The sequence below is a fragment of the Callorhinus ursinus genome, unplaced genomic scaffold (genome assembly GCF_003265705.2).
Source record: "Callorhinus ursinus isolate GAN/ISIS: 27379988/994484 unplaced genomic scaffold, GSC_fseal_2.0 scaffold9, whole genome shotgun sequence".
In the NCBI taxonomy this organism is placed as follows: domain Eukaryota; kingdom Metazoa; phylum Chordata; class Mammalia; order Carnivora; family Otariidae; genus Callorhinus; species Callorhinus ursinus.
Window position 1 is genome coordinate 2,634,215 of NW_027397071.1, and position 21,154 is coordinate 2,655,368.

At 33.4% G+C, this 21,154-nt stretch overlaps 1 protein-coding gene across 2 annotated transcripts in view; it reads right to left on the reverse strand.

Moving 5' to 3' along the window:
- Positions 1 to 21,154, reverse strand: part of MAN1A2 (mannosidase alpha class 1A member 2) — a 198,909-nt gene that overhangs the window by 80,834 nt on the left and 96,921 nt on the right. For both annotated transcript variants that reach the window (XM_025872529.2, XM_025872528.2), the window contains exon 6: positions 18,849 to 18,943. In XM_025872529.2, coding sequence (XP_025728314.1) covers positions 18,849 to 18,943 — 95 coding nt within the window. The remainder of the gene's footprint in view (positions 1 to 18,848; positions 18,944 to 21,154) is intronic.

Here is a 21,154-nt window from a genome sequence, read left to right on the forward strand (position 1 = left end):
GAGTGTATCATCCTAAGCAAAATTAAGTCAGTCAGAGAAAGACAAATACCATGATTTCACTCATATGTGAAATTTAAGAAACAAATGAATAACAACAAAAAACAAAAAGACAAAAAAAAAAAACTCTTAAATAAACAGATGGGTTGATGAGCACTGAGAAATGTATAGAATTGCTGAATCATTATAATGTATATCTGAAACTAATCTAACAACGTATGTTCATTATACCTGAATGGAAAAAAAAAAAAAAAAAAAAAAGGGGCGCCTGGGTGGCTGTCATTAAGCGTCTGCCTTCGGCTCAGGTCATGATCCCAGGGTCCTGGGATCAAGTCCCACATCAGGCTCCCTGCTCGGCGGGAAGCCTGCTTCTCCCTCTCCCACTCCCCCTGCTTTTGTTCCTGCTCTCGCTGTGTCTCTCTCTGTCAAATAAATAAATAAAATCTTAAAAAGAAAAAAAAAACAGAAATTTTATGTAGAAAGTACTCTGAACGAAAGCAAGAAAATGGCATTTGTGAAAATACCCAGTCTAAAATATTTACACATTTTAATATACAAAAATTTAGGATTGAGTATATCCTACTTTTGAGCAGAATCTGCTTTGAGCAACTGTAGAGAGAATACTTTCTCAAAAGCATACGAGAGTCAACTGAAGGTATTAATAATTTCATATCTGGATAAATGTACAAGGATATATGTATTTGTTTAGAAGTGGTTTAATTTTGGTTTCATTTTTGAATAGAACTATTTGAAAGGTCACCCAATAAAACCAATTTGTTAGTCTTTAAATATTTTAAAAATCAACTTATTTTAGCTCCACCATTCACTCTTAATAAATAACACACTTTATGAAGTTACCCTCTTTATAAGAATGTCATAACATTTTTTAAATTGTGAAAAATGTCAATATTTTCCCTAAGACATCAATTAAGTGGTAGCACACTGTTTTTATCTTAGGTACTACCAAAATTTGCTTACCTAATCACATTCCTCTTGGACATTTAATGTGTACTTAAGTCTTCGTGAAACATGCTATGATAAATACCATTTCATGTATGTCTTGTTAGTCCAGCCTTCCAATTATTTCCTTAGACTTAAACTGCCAGAATTGCTGGGTTAAAAGAAACATGTTTTAAGGGCTTTTGATAGACAATGAAAGACACTTCTTCAAGGATGTTGGATACAAGGAAAGATGTGATGTAAGAATGACCTTCTTCCCACATCCTTATCCATAAGAAATGTTACACTGTTTTAAAAAATTAAAACCTTCCCTTTTTGACAGAATATAAATGCAACAGGTTTAATTTTTATTTTAATATGAAATCTCATTTTCGTTTCATTTTCACTTAATTGGAAAGAAGGGAAAGGTAAAAAGATATGAAACAAACTATAGAGCACAAACTGACGGTTACCAGAGGGAAGGGGGGTGAGGGAATGGGGGAAATAGGTGATGGGGATTAAGGAGGGCACTTGTCGTGATGAGCACTGAGTAATACATGGAACTGCTGAATTACTATATTGTACATCTGAAACTAATGTAACACTGTATGCTGATTATACTGGAATTTAAATAAAAACTTTAAAAAAAAGATAGGAAACAGCACAAAGTAAAAAGTCTCCTCTAAGCCCAGTACCTCTTCTAATCAGTTCCCAGCTCCAAAGCCAACTTCTCCTCTCATTTTCTCATCTATCCTTTCAGAAAATTTCATACCTATATAAGCACAATTTGAATTATTACATTAGTATTTAACTTCACTTTATATGTTGATTGGTCATTTTTTTAATTCTGTATTTTTCTGATGTTTTTAATTCTGTATTTGTCCAAACATTTTTTCTAATATTTCTCAAATTTAAGTGTTTTTCAATTACAGATCAATGGTAATTTTTGTTGTTGCCTTTTAAAAAAACACACACACACACACACACACAGACCCTCTCAGCCAAGCCTAGGATCTGGTTTTTATTTTTCTTTTCAAGGAAACACATTGAGGTATAATTCAATACAAATATGCATCAATTCGGGAACACAGTTCCAAGGGTTTTGACAAATGAACACACTGGTATAAGAATCAAGCCAATCTCTCCAAAACCTGTCCTCATGCACCTTTGCAGTCAAATCACAATTTTCCTCCCCCCAGTCTCAAGCAAACTATTAATCTACTTTCTCTATTATTAGTTTTATATGTTCTCGAATTTCATGTTAACATAATCACACAGTATACACTCTTCCATATTTGAGTCTTTCGTGCACCCTATCTCTGAGATTCATGCATACTGCCACCTCAGTAGTTCAGTTCTTTTTATTACAAGGTGGCGTTCCATAGTTTGGATACGACAACTAGTTAGTTATATACCTGTTAGATAAACACTGGGGTTGCTTACAGTTTGGGGCTGTTAAATGAGTAAGGTTGTTATGAACAAACTTTGTACATACATTTTCATTTCTCTTGGGCATGTAAGTACTTTAGAAATAAAATTTCTCGGTCCTACAATAACTCTATTTGTTTTAAAGATTTATTTATTTATTTGAGAGAGCGAGAATGAGAGAGAGAAAGAGTACATGAGAGGGGGGAGGGTCAGAGGGAGAAGCAGGCTCCTCACTGAGCAGGGAGCCTGATGCGGGACTCGATCCTGGGACTCCAGGATCATGACCTGAGCCGAAGGCAGTCGCCCAACCAACTGAACCACCCAGGCACCCCAATAACTCTATTTTAACTGTATAAAAACTGTTCTCCGAAATGGCTGTACCATTTTATATCCCATCAACATAGGTCTATTATCTTGATTTTTTTTTTTTTTTTGCCACCTACTTTTTATGATCAGTTCTTTAGTCCTCTTTCCCGCCTTCATTTGGATTGAGTATTCTTTAGTATTTCCATTCCTCCACTGGCTTATTTTTGTGTGTGTGACTGCTTTACGGATTAGAGTATGTACAATTAACCTACCCCAGTATACCTTCAAATATCACGACCCTTCACATGTAAACTAACAACATGACAAGAGTATACTTTCACATCCCCATAACATCCTTGGTGCTAGTGTGACGACACACTTCTCTCCTACATATATTACAGACCTCCAATGCAAATTTACTGTTTGCTGTAACAACCAATTATCTTTTAAAGAAAACTCTTAAGACCTAAGAAAAAAAGTAAGCCTTTGATATATATTTACATATTTACTCTTTTACCTGCTTTTATTTCTTTATGTAGTGTCATTAAAAGTTCCTTTAACATTTCTGGTAATAGAGGCCTGCTGGCAATAAATTCTCTAAGCTTTTGTTTGTCTAAAAAGGTCTTAATTTCACCTTCAGCTTTAAAAAAATATTTTCAGTGGTTAGAGAATTCTAGATCCACTTTTCTCTTTCAGCACTTTCAAGGTGCATTCCATTGTCTTCTGGCTTGTACCGCTTCAGACAAGAAGCAAGTGGTAGGTGCTTCTATCCTTGTTCCCTGTGCATAATGTCTTTTTCTCTGGTGTTAAAAAAACTATTTTTTTCCATGGATTTTCACCCATTCATTATGTTTCTGTATTTTACCTTGTTTGGGTTTCTTCAAGTGTCTGCAATCTGTGGGTTTACTGCTGTTTATCAACTTGGAAAATTTTGGGCCATTCCCTCTTCAAACAGTTTTTCTGCCACTCCTACTGCTGCTCCCCACCCCCAACCACTCCCTTATATGTATGCTAAACGTTTAATATCATCCCACAGGTCACAGGCTTTGCTCCTTTCATTTTTCTTTCTGTGCTTTGGTTTGGGTGGTTTCAACTGCTATGTCTTCAAGCTCATGGATTTTGTCTGATGCAGCGTAAAATGTGCTGTTAAGCTGATCAAGTGAATTTTTTATTTCATGTATTTCTCAGCACTAGAAGTTCCATTTAGTCCTTTATAAAACCTCTCTTCTCATTATGTTCATATTTCCCTTTAAATCCCTGAGCATACTTATAATAGCTATTTTAAAGTCCTTTACTGCAATCTCCATGATCTGTTATTTGTGTATGCTTCTATTGATAATTTTGTTCCTCCTGATTATAGGTGACAATTTCCTGAATATCTGAATTTTATTTTCTTCCTTTAAAGTATTTTCAATTTTCTTCTGACAGACAGTCAAATAACTTGTGGACAGCTCAGCTCTTTCAAAGGCTGTTTTCAGGCTTTGCTAGGACAGATCTACAGTTGTCTACTCTGTGTCTAGTTCAGTTCTTTACTAATAAGGCAAGACCTTTCTGTACTTTCAACCTAATATCCCTAGTGTTCAAAGAAGTGTTTTAATTTTTAATTAGCCAATCTATTTAACTCCTGTATTATTCTGATGGTTTTTCAACTGATCATTTTCTTTTTATTCCAGGAAAACAACCATATGATCTGTTATTAATTGTAATTTTGTCTCCAATCTGTATCTTCACTTTATTCCTTTTTCTTATTTGGTTACACTTGTTAAAACCTCCAGAAAAATATGAAACACTTTCTTGTTCTTGATTTTAATGTGATGTCTCCAACATTTCATTAACTCTTTTGTTTAATCAAAGCTGTACAACTTCCATGCTTTTTATCATGTTAGAAATCTTTTGGTGCCCAGATGATATAAATAAAATCATTCTCTCTCTTTTCCTCTAGAATTTATGCCCCCCAAACAAGTACCAGTAAAAATGTAAAAGGTTAAGCATTCTTAAGTGAGCTTAAAAGTTCAGAATCTATATAAAAGAAGGCTTATATCTCTACTGACTTGACACAGAATAAGATTTAAACAAATGAAAAGACATAAATTATAGGAAAGGAAGATTTCATGTAGATGTTCCCTAAATTAATTTCTAAATTTAGTGCAAACCCAACTAAACTATAAAAGATAAAAAATAAACTAGACACAATAATTCAAAATTTCATATAAAGAAAATGAATATGTGAGAACAGCTGATACTGAGAAGCAGGATACTAAAGGGACCAGTCCAACCACACAGTAAAGCATTACAGTACAGTGATTAAATCAATGTAGAGTTAAAATAAATACACTTATTAATGCAACAGAAGAAAAAGTCTAAAAAACAGATCACATATATTTGGAAATACTTTTTGTATTTCATTATATTTTATCATAAAATTAAGACTTCAGTAGGCATTGAGAAGTTATGTCATAGCACTAACCTAAGCATCTCGAAAAAAATAAAGCTCAATTTTTATCTTCCTTCCTATACCACAATAAATGTCAAATGGATCAAAGGCATAAAAGAAAAATTAAACCATTATTCTACTAGAAAATATGTAAATCTTTTAAGAAAAACCTCCCATAAATAGCAATAAGAGCAAAAAGTATTTGCAACATACATGACAAAGTACTGATTCAACTAATATATAAAAAGATCTTAAGGATTCATTTTTTTAAATATCCACTAGAAAACAGAAAAGGATATAAAAAAGCTGTGCAATGAATAAAATACACCCAACTTCACTCAAAAATCAGTGAAATGAAAATTAAGGTTTCATTTTGTACCTATCTGATAAATAACAATAAACAGTATTTGCAAAATGTTAGGTCTTTGATCCAGCATTTCTACCAAAGGCATATCAACACATATACATGTACACACACGTACACACATGTACACACACACATACGATTCCCAACATATGCAGGACATTTCTTCTAGCATTTTTTAATAGCAAAAATCTGGAAATAATCTAACAATTCATTAACATCAGGATCTATTTTAAATTAATTATGGTACTTTCATCATTATTATGAAGTTCTTAAAAAGAATGAGGTAAATATACCTAAGTGTTGATATGGAATAATTTTCAAGACCTACTGATAAATGAAAATGACAAGTAAACAATACATACATGCAAGGGTATGTATGAACATATAAGTACATTACATGTCTGGAAGGACACTCAAGAAATTTGTAATAGTGGCTTCCCTAAAGGACTAGGGATCTGGAACTGAAGGCTTACTTTAGAGTTGAGAATATGCTATTTCAATACATGTATATTCACCCAATACATGTATTTCTTTTTCTTAAAATATCTAGCTAAATAAAAAGAGAAAAGAAAGTGGGGGGGGGAATTTAAAGGGAAAAAAAAGGTGGGAGGAATACATGTGAAAAAATTATATTAAAATGCTTAAATTAAATTTTAAAATATAAAAGATGCAAAATAGAAAAAAAAAGAAAGTGAGGGGGGAGACAACGGGAGAGGGAGGGAGGGAATGGAAAGGGAGAGAGAGAAAGGAGGGAGGAATTTATTTTATTGTTGCTTTGGTAGTCTTAGAAGAAGGAAGTAAAGAAGATACAGTAACAAAGTGAATTCTGATTCCTACTTAGAAGCCATAGAGTGATTTGTTTAACAAAAATAGGGTCATATTCTTATATATACTGCTTTTTCACCTACCACAAGTATTATCTTTCTACAAAAATTCACTTCCCAGAACATAAATTTCAAATGGCTGTGTCACATTCCACTCTATGGACATGCCACTCTTCTGAATTTAATGTACATTCTCTTTTCATTAATATAAACTTCACTGCTATGAGCATCCTTACAATTAAAGCTCTGTAAATACTTAACAACTACTTTGTATTAAGATTAATTTCTAGAAGTGAAATTACATGGTCAAAGGGCAGGCATATTTCTTTTTTTTTTTTAATTTTATTATGTTATGTTAATCACCATACATTACATCATTAGTTTTTGATGTAGTGTTCCATGATTCATTGTTTGCATATAACACCCAATGCTCCATTCAGTATGTACCCTCTTTAATACCCAACACCAGGCTAACCCATCCCCCCACCCCCCTCCCCTCTAGAACCCTCAGTTTGTTTCCCAGAGTCCGTAGTCTCTCACGGTTCTCCTCCCCCTCCGATTTACCCCATATTTCAAAGTTTCTGAAACCTACTGCCAATCTATCTTCCAAGTTACTCAAATTTCCAATTCCAACAACTGTATGTGCTTCTCATTTCTTCACTTTGCCAGTCCTAAATAATACCACTCTCTTTTTGTCAATTTTCTAGGTAAGAAAATATAATCTTATTTCAAATCTAAATGTTTCTGATTACTAAAGTGGCTGAAGATTTTTTACATTTTTGAATTACCCTTTCATGTATTTAGCAGCTTTTTAAATAATTGGTGGGTATTTTTCTTAACAGTCAGTATAAGCTATTTATATATTAAGAACGACACTCATATGCTATCAATACCATTACTATTAGCATTGTTCCAGTTTGATATTCCCCTTGAATTTCATTCATGATGTTTTATAATAGCTTTAAGTTCAACATGATTGAAAAATTGAAGAGAAGCAAGTGTATGTTTAAAATTTAAATATTTCCTGAAGTAAAACTTTTGTTAAATGCCTGTTTACTCTGCCTCTTTGACTGAGCTCTGCAAATTTTAAGGTATGCAATCTTTTGTTTTAAAATTCCAGTAGAGTTAGCATACAGTGTTATGTTAGTTTTGGGTATACAATATAGTGATTCGACAATTCTACATAATACTCAGTGTTCATCATGATAAGTGTACTCTTAATCCCCATCACTTAATTACCCACCACCTACCCACCTCTCCCCTGGTAACCAGTTTGTTCTCTGTAGTTAGGAGTCTGTTTTTTGGTTTGTCTCTCTTATTCTTTCTTTGTTTTTTAAAGGTCCTAATTTTTAACTACTTACTCCTTCCTCAATAATGAGAGATCAATCCAAGCTAAGAATTTATCCAAAGTCACAGTAGACAATTTCCTCTTAGAAACCCTTCACTGAACCCTGGATGATAATAGAACTTCCTTCTGGGGTCAAGCTGAAGAAATTCAGTGACACACCAGTTTGAGGGTTATATGGAGGATACCAAAACTGTTGGCTAGGAAACTTCATCTCTGTGTGGTTCATTCTGGTTTTTTGTTTTTTGGTTTTTTTTGTTTTTTTTTTTGCTCTCTTTTAAATGGAGTCTTCCATATATGGTTTTCTGCTGGCCTCAGCTTTTATGCTGCATATTCGGTTTAGCCTCATGCACTGTGCTTTTGCCAACCATGTAAGAATCATACCATCGTTTATGAGACTTCTAGCTGGGATAGGTGTTACTTGAATGCAGTCACCATGTTCAGTGTTAAGAATATGGTGGTGAACAAAACAGGCATGCTTCTGTGGGATGGACGTACACAGCAAGAGAATTCAACCTAATGTAGGGGTTAAGCAACATTGCCTTTGAATGTTGTTGCCTTCAGGAGGGCAAAAAACTCCAAGAAAGTGCTTCCAGTCTGTTCCATGAGTTAAACCCCCAGAAGTAAAGTAAACTTCTTTACTCCTACCCTATGTACGTATTGCTACTTTTTCAGAGAAGAGAAAAGAATTTCAAATACACTCTCAAGATCTTCCTTCAAACTCCTGATAATAAAATTTATCTCCATAACTCCAAGGCAAGCTTTCCAGTTAAAGGTTAAGCCTCTTTACAAAATGGCATTTCTGCCCTTTCATAAATCTCCTTACTTAAAGGATTAGCTGAGGCATTTGGAGGTTCATATATACTGGTTCCCCCTATTTCATCACCAGCCCTTCCTCTAAAAGTTCAATTTTCTCCACATCTCCACATCTCTTTTTGGTTAAACTATTTCCTCCACTCAAAATGCCCTACCCATCTGTATCGCCTATTAGTATCACACTCCTTTATAAAAGCAATTCAAAGTGCTCCATGAAAACTCCCTGATCTTCCTAAATAAACATAAACTTCCTTTTCTCTGATGATCTCATATCATGTTGACTGCATACTAATGCCTTCTACTTTATAACATAATATTCGGGTACCTGCCATATGTCATTCCACTGAATATCACAGCCCTGGCTTGTCCTCTGAAAGTAAAAACTGAGTGAAACCTGTTGCATTTCTATATACTAATAATGAAGCAGCAGAAAGAGAAATTAAGGACTCAATCCCAGTTACAATTGCACCAAAAATAATAAGATACCTAGGAATAAACCTAACCAATAAGGTGAAAGACCTGTACTTTTAAAACTATAAAATATTGGTGAAAGAAATTCAAGATGACACAAAGAAATGGAAAAACAATCCATGCTCATGGATTGGAAGAACAAATATTGTGAAAATGTCTATACTTCCCAAAGCAATCTACACATTTAATGCAATCCCTATCAAAATACCACCAGCATTTTCCACAGAACTAGAACAAACAATCATAAAATTTGTATGAAACCACAAAAGACCCTGAATAGCCAAAGCAATCATGAAAAAGAAAAGCAAAGCTGGAGGCATCACAATTCCAGACTTCAAGCTATATTACAAAGCTGTAGTAATCAAAACAGTATGGTACTGGCACAAAAACAGACACACAGATCAAGAGAACAGAAAAAAACCCAGAAATGCCACCAACATCTATATGGTCAATTAATTTTCCACAAAGCAGGAAAGAATATCCAATGGAAAAAAAAAAAAGTCTCTTCAATAAATGGTGTTGGGAAAACTGGACAGCAACATGCAAAAGAAAGAAACTGGACCACTTTCTTACACCATACACAAAAATAAATTCAAAATGGGTTAAAGATCTAAATGCAAGACCTGAAACCATAAAAATCCTATAAGAGAAGCCAGGCAGTAACTTCTTTGACACTGGCCATCACAACTTCTTTCTAGATACGTCTCCCGAGTCAAGGGAAACAAAAACAAAAATAAACTATTGGGACATCATCATGATAAAAAGGTTTTGCACAGCAAAGGAAACATCAACAAAAATTAAAAAGCAGCCTATGGAATGGGAGAAGATATTTGCAAATGACATCTGGTAAAGGGCTGGTATCCAATATATAAAAAACTTCTAAAACTCACCATCCAAAAAATGAATAATCCAACTAAAAAAATGGGCAGAAGACATGAATAGACATTTTCCAAAGAAGACATACAGATGAAAAGATGCTCAACATCACTTAGCATCAGGGAAATGAAAATCAAAACTAAAATGAGATACTACCTCGCACCTGTCAGAATGGCTAAAATCAACAACACAAGAAACAACAGGTGGAGGCGAGGATGTGGAGAAAGGGGAACCCTCATGTGCTGTTGGAGGGAATGCAAACTGGTGCAGCTACTCTGGAAAAACAGTATGGAGGTTCCTCAGAAAGTTAAAAATAGAACCACCCTATGATCCAGAAATTGCACTACTAGGTATTTACCCAAAAAGCACAAAATTACTAATTCAAAGGGATATATGCACCCAATGTTTATAGCAGCATTATCTCCAATAGCCAAATTATGGAAACAGCCCAAGTGTCCATCTACTGACCAATGGATAAAGAAGATGTGGTACACACACACACACACGCGTGCAGGAATATTACTCAGCTGTAAAAAAGAATGAAATCTTGCCACTTGCAACAACATGGATGGAACTCGAGAGCATTATGCTAAGCAAAATAAGTCAGAGAAAGACAAATATGATGTAATTTTATTAATATGTGGAATCTAAGAAACAAAACAAACAAGCAAAGGGGGAAAAAAAGAGAGAGGCAAACCAAGAAACAAACTCTTAACTACAGAAAGAACTGATGGTTACCAGAGGGGAGAAGGGTGGGGGGATGGGTTAAACACGTGATAGGGATTAAGGAGTGCACTTGTTGTGATGAACACCAAATAATGTTCTGTGGAATCACTATATGGTACATCTGAAACTAATACTACACTACATGTTAACTAACTGGAATGTAAATAAAAAAATAAATGACAGAAGCAGACTGATCCACTGTCAGGAGAGAGACCTTTTGATGTTCAATTTCCTTATCTATAAAAAGTAGAGAAAACATTGCCTAAGTATCTATTTCATATGGATATGTTTAGACTTAAATAAGATCGTGTTTATAAAGGTACCTGGTGTTAAATAGATTTATTTTTTGTGCTTCCTAATAAAAAATTTAAAAAAAGTAAAAAACTGTGTGTTATTCACCCAAAATGTCTATAGTATGTTGTTTAGGAGTGTTCAGCAAAAATTTAAAAAATTAAATGCTATCTTTTACTGAATATATGATACCAGTATAAAAAGATACATAACAGATAAAACAGAGAGTAAACAAGTGACACAAGAATATATTTATTGTGCATGATGGACAAACTCCTAGAAAAGTATAAATTATTAAAATTTACTTAAATAGAAAACAAATTATGTAACATAACTTATTTAATTAATTGATAAAAGATATTAAATCAGCAGTATAAAAACTTACTCAAAATAAAATTCTAGACCCAAGTAACTACCAAAAGCTTCTATCAAGCATCTCAGCGGGGAAAAGAAAAAAAACAAAACAAAAAACTTATACAAACTCTTCAAGAGTAAAAGAAGAATCACTACCCAACATGTTTTGGAAAAAGAAAACAACGTAGATATCAAAACTAGACAAGAGTATTAAAAAGTTCAGACCAATCTCATGTGTGAAAAAGATACGATGACCCCCAAAAACATACCAGGAAACAAAATCCAGCAATATATAAAAAGAATAGCACAACATGATCAAACTGGATTTATTCCTTGAATACAATAATGGTTTCTCATTGGAAAACAAATCAGTTTTCTGATCTTTTTGCAATAAAAAGATTTAGGAACAAAATTCTTATCAACATTTCATGAAGTAACTACAGAAAAATTGCTTGGAAAAAAGTTCAACAATACAAAATTTTAAAAAGGGACCTCTTAAAATATTAGAAATAGAGAAATGTCTTATAAGTAACATCATACTTAATGGTAAAAACTCACTTTCCACTAAGACAAGAGTATCTTTGGTCGCCACTTCTATTCAATACTGTGCTGTAAGTTCTAGTCAGTATGATAAGGGGGTGAGGGTGGGGAGTAGCAGTAAAACCAAAACCATCCCTATTCACAGATCAGATGATTGTATATTAAAAAAGTACAAATTAATCTCAGATAAATTACTGACATTAACAAGAGAATTCAAATCAGCAAAATTGCTGAACTCAGATAAGTTTACAAAACAACTATATTCTATGTCCCAGCAGTAGAGAATGAAAATTTTAAAATACCATTTTATAGCATTTTTAAAAAGATTTTGTTTATTTTGAGAGAGACAGCAAGAAAACAAGCAGGGGTGGGGGGGCAGAGGGAGAGAGAGAATCTCAACCAGACTCCACTCTGAGAATGGAGCCCCACATGGGGTTCTATCTCAGGACCATGAGATCATGACCTGAGTTGAAATCGAGAGTCGAATACTTAACTGACATCCACCCAGGTGCCCCTATAGCACTTTTAAAAACCAAGAATCCATGAATAAATCTAGCAAAATTTTTCTAATTTCTGCTCTCATTATGATCCCTGAAATCTAGTAACTGAACTAGTCTCTCCTGCAGAAAAAAGTTATAACCTCCAAACAAAATACAAAATGACAATGGCCTAAAGTCTCTGGAGAATAAACAAAAGTGGTCAGATTCCAAGGACAGTGGAAACTAGCAAATATAGGCTAGCATGAGATTAAGTTTCACAGCTTTTATCCCAAAGTCAAAGCCCATACAGGCAGAACAGTGAAAATCTGATAGAAAACTTGTAGGTAGTCTTTCTGTCTTAAAGAATCAGAAGCCAGTTTTTGCAGCAATTACAGCTCCTGAAAAAAGAGGAAGAAATAATCCTGGGGAGGAGAGAGAGCAAGAGAGAGGAACCCCTAGTTCTGTAATATGAACTCTATGTCTCTGGCTGCCATGTGAATCGTGAATGCTTGAAAACAAGACTCAAAGCAAGCCAGTTAAAGATAAAGAAATGAAATGAATTGAGACACTGAAGTTTGAATCCAAAAAGAAGTTAAATGACTACTTAATCTCAATCTCAATCTCAATCTCTCTCTCTCTCACAAACACACACCCCCCTGAGAAAATTATAACAGAATCCAGAATTTCCACAACAAAACTTCCAGAATGTCCAGGATTCATTAAAAATGTTACCTAGCCTCAAGTAAAAGATAATCAACTTAGACCAATTCCAAGATTACCCAGTTGTTAGAAATACTAAGACTTTAGGCCAGGTATCCAAGTATACTTCATGAAATATAGAAAATGTGTTCACAGTGAATGAAGACAGAAAATCTCTATCTCAGAAACAGTATGAGTCAGATCAAAATTCTAAAGATTCTACTAGATGGGCTTAAGAGCAGATAAGAGCAACATAGGAAAGAGTCAGTGAACATGAAGATAGATTAATGGAAATTATTCAGTCTGAAGACAATAAAAAAAAAAAGATTGAAAAATATAAACAAAGGCTTCGGGGACCTGTGAGACAGAAATTAAAAATTCTGAAATACGGGTTAATGAGATTCAGAAGGAGATAAAGAATGGGGCAGAAAAAAACATTTGAAGAATGGCCAAAATTTTACCACTATATGTAGTGAAAGACCTAACATTCAGATTCAACATACTCATGAGCAAAGCCTTAGGAGGACACAGAAGGAACAACAACAACAACAACAAAAACAGAAAGGAAATTTTCTAAGGTACATCTTAATCAAAATGCTGAAAACCAAGAAAAAGAAAAGAAAATCTTAAAAGTATTCAGAGGGGGGGAAAAGACAATATGTGTACACACACACACACACACACACACACGACGACAATTATTTAAATTCTGACTTATCAAACAATGGAAAACAGAGAGAGAAACAATGTTTTTAAAGCACAGAAAGAAAAAGTCATCAATCAAAAGTTTAACATTCACTAAAAAAAACTCCTTTAAGAATAATGCGAAGTAAAAACTTTTTCAAAGACATACAATGAGAATTCACTCCTACAGATGAGCACTACAAGAAATGCTAACTAAAGTTCTTCAGGCTGAAATGAAGTGGTACCAAATTAAAGGTCAGATCTTCAAAGAGAAACGAAGAGCACTGGCTATAGTAACCCCCTGGGTAAATACTAGAATATTATTCCCCTCAATTCTATAAAGTAAATAGGCGTGTTTAAGCCAATATTTTAACAATGTATTTTGAGATTTAGAGTGTAGTATATGCAATTCACCTCCCAACTATGACATATAAAAGGATGGGAGAGAGGAATTAAATGAACAGGTATGGCTGAAATATTACTGTACATGACTAGTACAATATTAACTCTGTTAAATGAAAAATTAACTATGTACAGTGTAATTTCTATAGCAACCACGCCAAAAATGTATTAAGTAAAAACACTAATAAATAAAGGAGAATTCTAAAACATTTACCAATTCAAAAGTTAGGACAAAAGAAATGAAGGAAAAACAGAGAACTTAAATCAGACTGCATCAGTAATTACATTACATGTTAACGGTCTAGTATTTTCATACTGGCAAAATCCAACTCATGCTGTCTCCAAAAGGACTAAAATTATGATACAGTTAGGTTGAAAATTAAAAGGATACACCATAAAAGCAGTAAGCATAAGAAAGGGGAAGTAGCTATATTAACATCTAATAAAACAAACTCCCAAGTAAAAATATTACCAGAGATGAAGAGGGGCACATCATAATAATAAAAGGCTGAAGTCATCAGAAAGATGTATCATAAATATGTAAGTAAGTACCTAAAAGTAAAGCTTCAAAATACAGGAGGCAAAAATCTTACAGAAATAAAGTAGACAACTACACAATCATAACTGGAAATAGTTTAATACTTCATCTCAGCAACTCATAAAAAAGTGTATCATTAACTAACTTCATTAAGCTAATTAAATTAATTAAAAATCAGGAAAGACAGCTAAACAACACCATCAACTAGCTTAACCTAATATTTATAAAACATTACCCCACCAACTGCAGAATACAGATTCAAGTGTATTTGCCAAAAAAGACCACATGCTGAGCCATAAACAAGCACAAGAGATTTAAATGGATTTAAGTTATACAGAGTATCCTTTATGATCACAATTAAATTAAATTAGAAATCAAAGCAATAAGATACCTAAGGGGTGCCTGGGTGGCTCAGTTGGTTAAGTGCCTGCCTTCAGCTCAGGTCACAATCTTGGGGTCCTGGGAATGAGCCCCATGTCAGGCTCCCTGCTCAGCAGGGAGTCTGCTTCTCCATATTCCCTCTGCCCCTCCTCCCCCCACAACTCTGCGCTCATGCAGGCACATACGTGCGCTCTCTCTCTCTCTCAAATAAATAAAATCTTTAAAGAAAAAAAAGATACCTAAGAAATCTCCCTGATTCTAAAATTTGGCAAATTAAACAACACAATTAGAAATAACTGATTTGTCATAGAAGATATCCTAAGGAAAATTATAAAATATTTTAAATAAGTAATCATGAAAAAAAAACCATATTTAAATATCTGGGATGTACCCAAAGCAGTCATTAGAGGGAAAAAATTCTTATAGAAAAAGAAAATAGATAAGCAAAAAAATAAATTTTTTTGTAAGTAAAATTCTTATAGAAAAAAATGCTCATTAGAGTAAAAAGAAAAATATGAAAATCAGACCTAGAGTTCCAATGTAAAAAGCTCTAAAAAGAGCTAAATAACTCTAAGTAAGGAAAAGGAAAGAAAAAGTAAAAATAATGAAACAGGAAACATAATAGTTAATGTTACTAAATGCAGCTAAAGACAAATGTTAGTTCTTCGAAAAGATTAACAAAATTGATAAATGACAACCTAGATTGATAAAATGAGAAAACAAATTACCATTATCAGGAATGAATGAAGGATTATCACTACAAAGCCCAGAAACATGAAAGGCATAAGAAAATAAATATGTACAACTGCACACCAAAAACTCTGGTAACTTCCATGAAATGGAGAAATTCCTTAAGAATACTATTAACTAAAACTGACACAAAATGAAAATAAAATCTGAACAGCAATATATATATATATATATATATATATATAATATATACATATATGAAAGCTGAATGTTATTAAAAACCTTCCCACAGGGGTGCCTGGGTGGCTAAGTCATTAAGCATCTGCCTTCGGCTCAGGTCATGATCCCAGGGTCCTGGGATCGAGCTCCGCATCAGGCTCCCTGCTCGGCAGGAAGCCTGCTTCTCCCTCTCCCACTCCCCCTGCTTGTGTTCCCTCTCTCGGTGTCTCTCCGTGTCAAATAAATAAATAAAATCTTTAAAAAAAAAAAAAAAAAAAAAACCTACCCACAAAGCTAATTTTCAGCCCAGATAGTTGCTTAGGTGAATCTATCAAACGTTTAAGAAGTATCACCAATATAACACAGATGCTTTCAGAAAACAAAGGGAGACTATTTTCCACTTCATTTTATGAAGGCAGATAACTCTAATACCAAATAAAATAATATAAATATAAAAAGGAATACATTATGGCCAAGGACTATCCCAGGAATTCAAAGTTGGTTTAACATTTGAAAAGTTGGTTTAACATTTGAAAATCTAACAAGTCATTTACCACATTAACAGAACAAAGGTGAAAAATGTTATCATCTCTACAGATGAAGAAAAACAGTATGTGGCAATATTCAACACCCATTCATGATAAAAACTCTAAGTGAAATAGGAAGAGAACAGAACGTCCTGAACCTGGCAAAGGCAACTGATGAAAAATCTACCACTAACACCATACTTGAAATTTTTTTAAAAGCATATTATAAAAAACTTTAATGGAAATCTAGAAGACTTATAAAATATCAATGGAGACAATCTTTTTAACAAAAATTATAAACTCAAAAGTTGTAAGATTTGAATATATAAAAATGTAAAGCTTATGAATAAAAATTATAAATAAAGCAAAAAAAGCACATCTAAATGTCCAATATATTTATGAAAAGGATGTTCAAATTCACTAGCCAGAAAAAAGAAATGAAGATAACAATGAGTAAACTTTAGAGTTATCAGTCTATCAAAAATTAAACAGAACTACACCTGCAGACATTTAGGTATCTCACCCATTGTAGGTAGAATTATGATGAACTACAGTCTTTTTGGAAAACATTTTGGGAATACTGCATATACCCTTTGACCCAGCAATCCCAAACTCGAGAATAAGAAGACATAGTCTCTGATCCAGCAATCATATTCTTGAGAATCAGTGAAAAGTCCCCATTATACAAAGACATATATAATAGGATACTACTATAACAATGTTTATGTTAGCAAAATAATGGAAACAAATACCACTGACATGGAAATGATGGAATCAATTATGTATAACCTATGAGAGAGCATTATAGCCAATGTATGATAGTACGTTTCACTATGTAGTTATTGCAAACACTGATTTAGAGCTTTATCAGGTGATGTGGAAGAGTACTTCCAGGAAATACTATTGAGTGAGAAAAATAAGAGATACAAAAGCAAGCATCCAAAAACCCATACAAAATTTTAAAGCTGCACCAGAACATGTTTGTGTTTCTGTATGCTGTATCATATCGTAGAAGATAAATAAGCCTGGGTGTTAACAGGGGTTGGCTTTCAGGCAGCAAGAGAGGAGGAAAGTCTATGTGTAAGACATCGGCAGACCTCAACCAAAAGAGAAAGAAAAAAAACTTTGAAAAAATAGGTAAATAATTATATTTGTGATCTATAAACTCAAATAAAGTATGTATTTGTATGAATACATATGCAGAAGTGAAATGAAAATTAAGTTTATAAAAATGTTCAAGACATGATTGTTGAGTATCTTTCTACTTTCATCTCAATAGGAGTTTGAAGTTTTGTGGTTTAAGCTAGATTTTTTTTCCACAGAGACAAAAAGAAGTCCTGCATTCTTTCTTCATCTCAGAATTAAATTTTAAATTAATTAAATTTATTATGTAAGAAAGTTATAGGATACTGACAATGGTACTGAAGGAAACATCAGAAAATCTGTCATAAAACTAAGGAATGAGAACAGGTGCATACACATCATTTGGCCATTTCCTTCAGTGCAGGTTGCTTTGGAGCTCCAGCTGCCTTATTCCCCTCACAAGGAGGTAATATACATTACATATAGTGCATGAAACTGGAGAAGAATAAAGTTAAATTTAATGTTCAGTATTAAATACTAATTTCTCAATGTAAATCTAAATTCTATAAAACTCTCCATTACAAAGAAATGACTAAAATAGATTAGTTTTTTCAAATAATTTATGTCACAGAATCACAACTCCAGAAAAATAAATTCTCCTAACTTTCATTCTAAAGGGCCTGCAGGCAAGGAGAGTAAGTATCAAATTTTCATGTAATTCCCAAGCTCCAACATTAAGAGAAGTAATAAATTTCATTTGGAGAAAAACCTAAGTGGCAAAATTTCAGTCAGCATAAATTATTTCAATGCAAGTTAAATATGCTGACATTATTCAAAATTTTTAATATTAATTGTATATCTCTGCATGATTTAAAGTTATCCAAAAAAATTTTTCATCTGTTTCTAAGTGAAACCAGTATTTTCTATCAAAATGAAACAAAGTGCAAAGAACGTTGAGTTCACTTTGAACTTCAATAGTACAAATACCATAATAAGGACCCTATCTATAGTCAACATCATGAATTATGTCTTCCCTATCATTCAGCAATGGGAAGCCCTGATTTTAAGGCATATTTGTGTTCCATTTTGACTTAGAAGAAGATCAACAGGTAGTGTACAAAAAATTAGAGAGGGAAAGCACTCTGAATCCATTAGAGCATGAAATGGAAATGAATAAGCAAATAAAAGAAACAAACAGGTGAGAAAAAAATAGACTTGGAGGAACTGGAATACAGTTAAGGCCAGTGAACTGTGGCAAAGTAAAGAACTTAATAAAAAAAAAGGAATGCTTTAAAGAAATATATTTCTGAATATATAGAGAAAAAAACAATTTAAGTCTTAGAAAGTATGGTGGGGAGAGATCATTAATTTCTAACATTAAGTTAATCTAATTCTTTCAGAACAGGAATAATCATACAAAGATAAAATTTACCTTTTCAGATTCACCATTGCCCAAGGAATCCCAGTAGGCGTGTTAAAGGCAGGAAGGAGTTTCTCAGCCAGTTGAACTGCTTTAATCTTGAATATCTGAGGTCAAAACACAAAAATATTTTTTATAAAAAAAAAATTATAGCCACCCATTCATAAATTACAGCCATTATCATTTGCTGATCTCTCACAGGATGCATACTACAGGGAAGAAGTCCAAGGGGGGAAAATGGCATCTCTTTAGTACCACGTAGCATACAGCAATCAGAGAAAATGTTTTTAAGCTGGATACTGAGGAAAATTACCAGTGTGTAATGTCCTGAAATTATAATTACTGAAAGGGAAGGATATGGTTTAGGTGTTAATATTATCTGTATTTTCAAATGGCAAAAGTCTTAGAGAAAACGTCAGGTTACAAAAAATCCATACAATGGTATATAAGCTTAGTACAAATATTAAAGCAAAAAGATGCAACCCAATTTGGATAAATGTCCTTGAATTACTATAGGCATGTTTATGTCTCAACATTTTCCATCAAGGTTTGTCCACATTATTAAAAAGAAAAGGTTTGAGTTCACAATCCAAGTTTACTTGGAGAGTAATAAATGCTTCACCCCTCAGTCCTAATTACTGTTATTCTGGGTACCAAAACAATAAATTGCCTTAGTATCAGTGGTTTCCAAACTTAAAATCATGTACTACTACCAAAATACACACAGTAAAATTTCTAATATTCTTAGCATATCCAAATAGGCTTGTGTATCCCACTTTGGAGACTGTTGACTTAGAGGCTCTAAACTGAAACTGGGTCATAATATCCCATTAGGAAAAGCAGTATGTTCTCCTCTATGCTTCAAGCCTATCTTTTCTCAAATTGATTTCAAACTGATTGATCAGATACTTAAGCTCCCATCTTTTCACTGCAGTCAAATGTTGTTGATAAAATATTATTAGATCCTTCAAATAAATAAGTAGTTGACAGTCTGGAACGGATCAAAAGTTCTACACTGAGGTTACATTAAACAAAGCATCCCAACATTACTGGGGGTAGAAGATATTAGAAATATGTGCAAGCTGACAAAGAAATATGATGTTGTTTTGCAAGATTCCTTAAATGAGGCAAAACCTTTTAGCAGAACTTTTAATTAGATATTCTCCTACTTCAACAATTTACCATTTCCTTGAATACCTACTTTGACACAAAGGTCTCAATGAAAAATGTAACAATTTAAGATTAAAGTTTTAATAATTTTCTCATATTCATCTCATTAATTCAGAAAAGCAAATGTAAACTGCTCTCTCCATATTAACATTTATGTTAGAAAAGCCAAGTTACATTATATAGTGATCAGTAGTACTGCTTGTGTTTACCGTACTGCTTGTGTTTACCACGAAGACAAAGGGACTAAGTTCTTACCTAATATTAGTATCATGGATTTATTAATCACACATTTTTATATTACATCTTTTCTACATATAAAAACTAATAGTCGAGGGCACCTGGGTGGCTCAGTTGTTAAGCATCTGCCTTCGGCTCAGGTCATGATCCCAGGATCCTGGGATCGAGTCCCACATCAGGCTCCCTGCACAGCGAGAGACCTGCTTCTCCCTCTCCCCCTCCCCCTGCTTGTGTTCCTGCTCTCGCTGTGTCTCTCTGTCAAATAAATAAATAAAATCTTTTAAAAAAAACTAATAGTCGAAATGGTAAAATGACTTACAAACATAAACATTTTCTAAGTAGAAAGCATTCTCACTGCACTTCCAGGAGTAAATTTCCAAAAGATATTTTCTAATTTTCACCTACTTTGTACTATTAATAACAGATAACATATATACTAACCAGTTATAGTACACCGTTCCCCCCAACACAACACTCTAATATTAATATCACTGAGAAAAATTTCCTTAGTGTGTTTATCTTAATTTATTCACAAATATACAAACTGTTTAATGATAAATCATAGCCCTACATAATCTATTTTCAGAAACATATTTTATAGATAGAAGCAACAGCTAATTTAAAACACATTATTTTTTGGCATGCAAAATCCAGAATGTATCAAAGTAAAAAAAAATAAGTCTCTTTTCCAGTCCTATTCCTCAACCCCACTTTCTTCTACAATGCAAACAGCTATCAGTTTCTTAAATATCTAGTAAATATTTTGCGTTAAATCAGTTCCGTGATGTGCATGGTTCCTAGCCTTGTCACATCAAATCCTCATTTTCTGACCCTCCCAGAAATGGAAGTTCTGTTACAGTTTACACACACACACACACACACACACACACACACACACACACACACACACA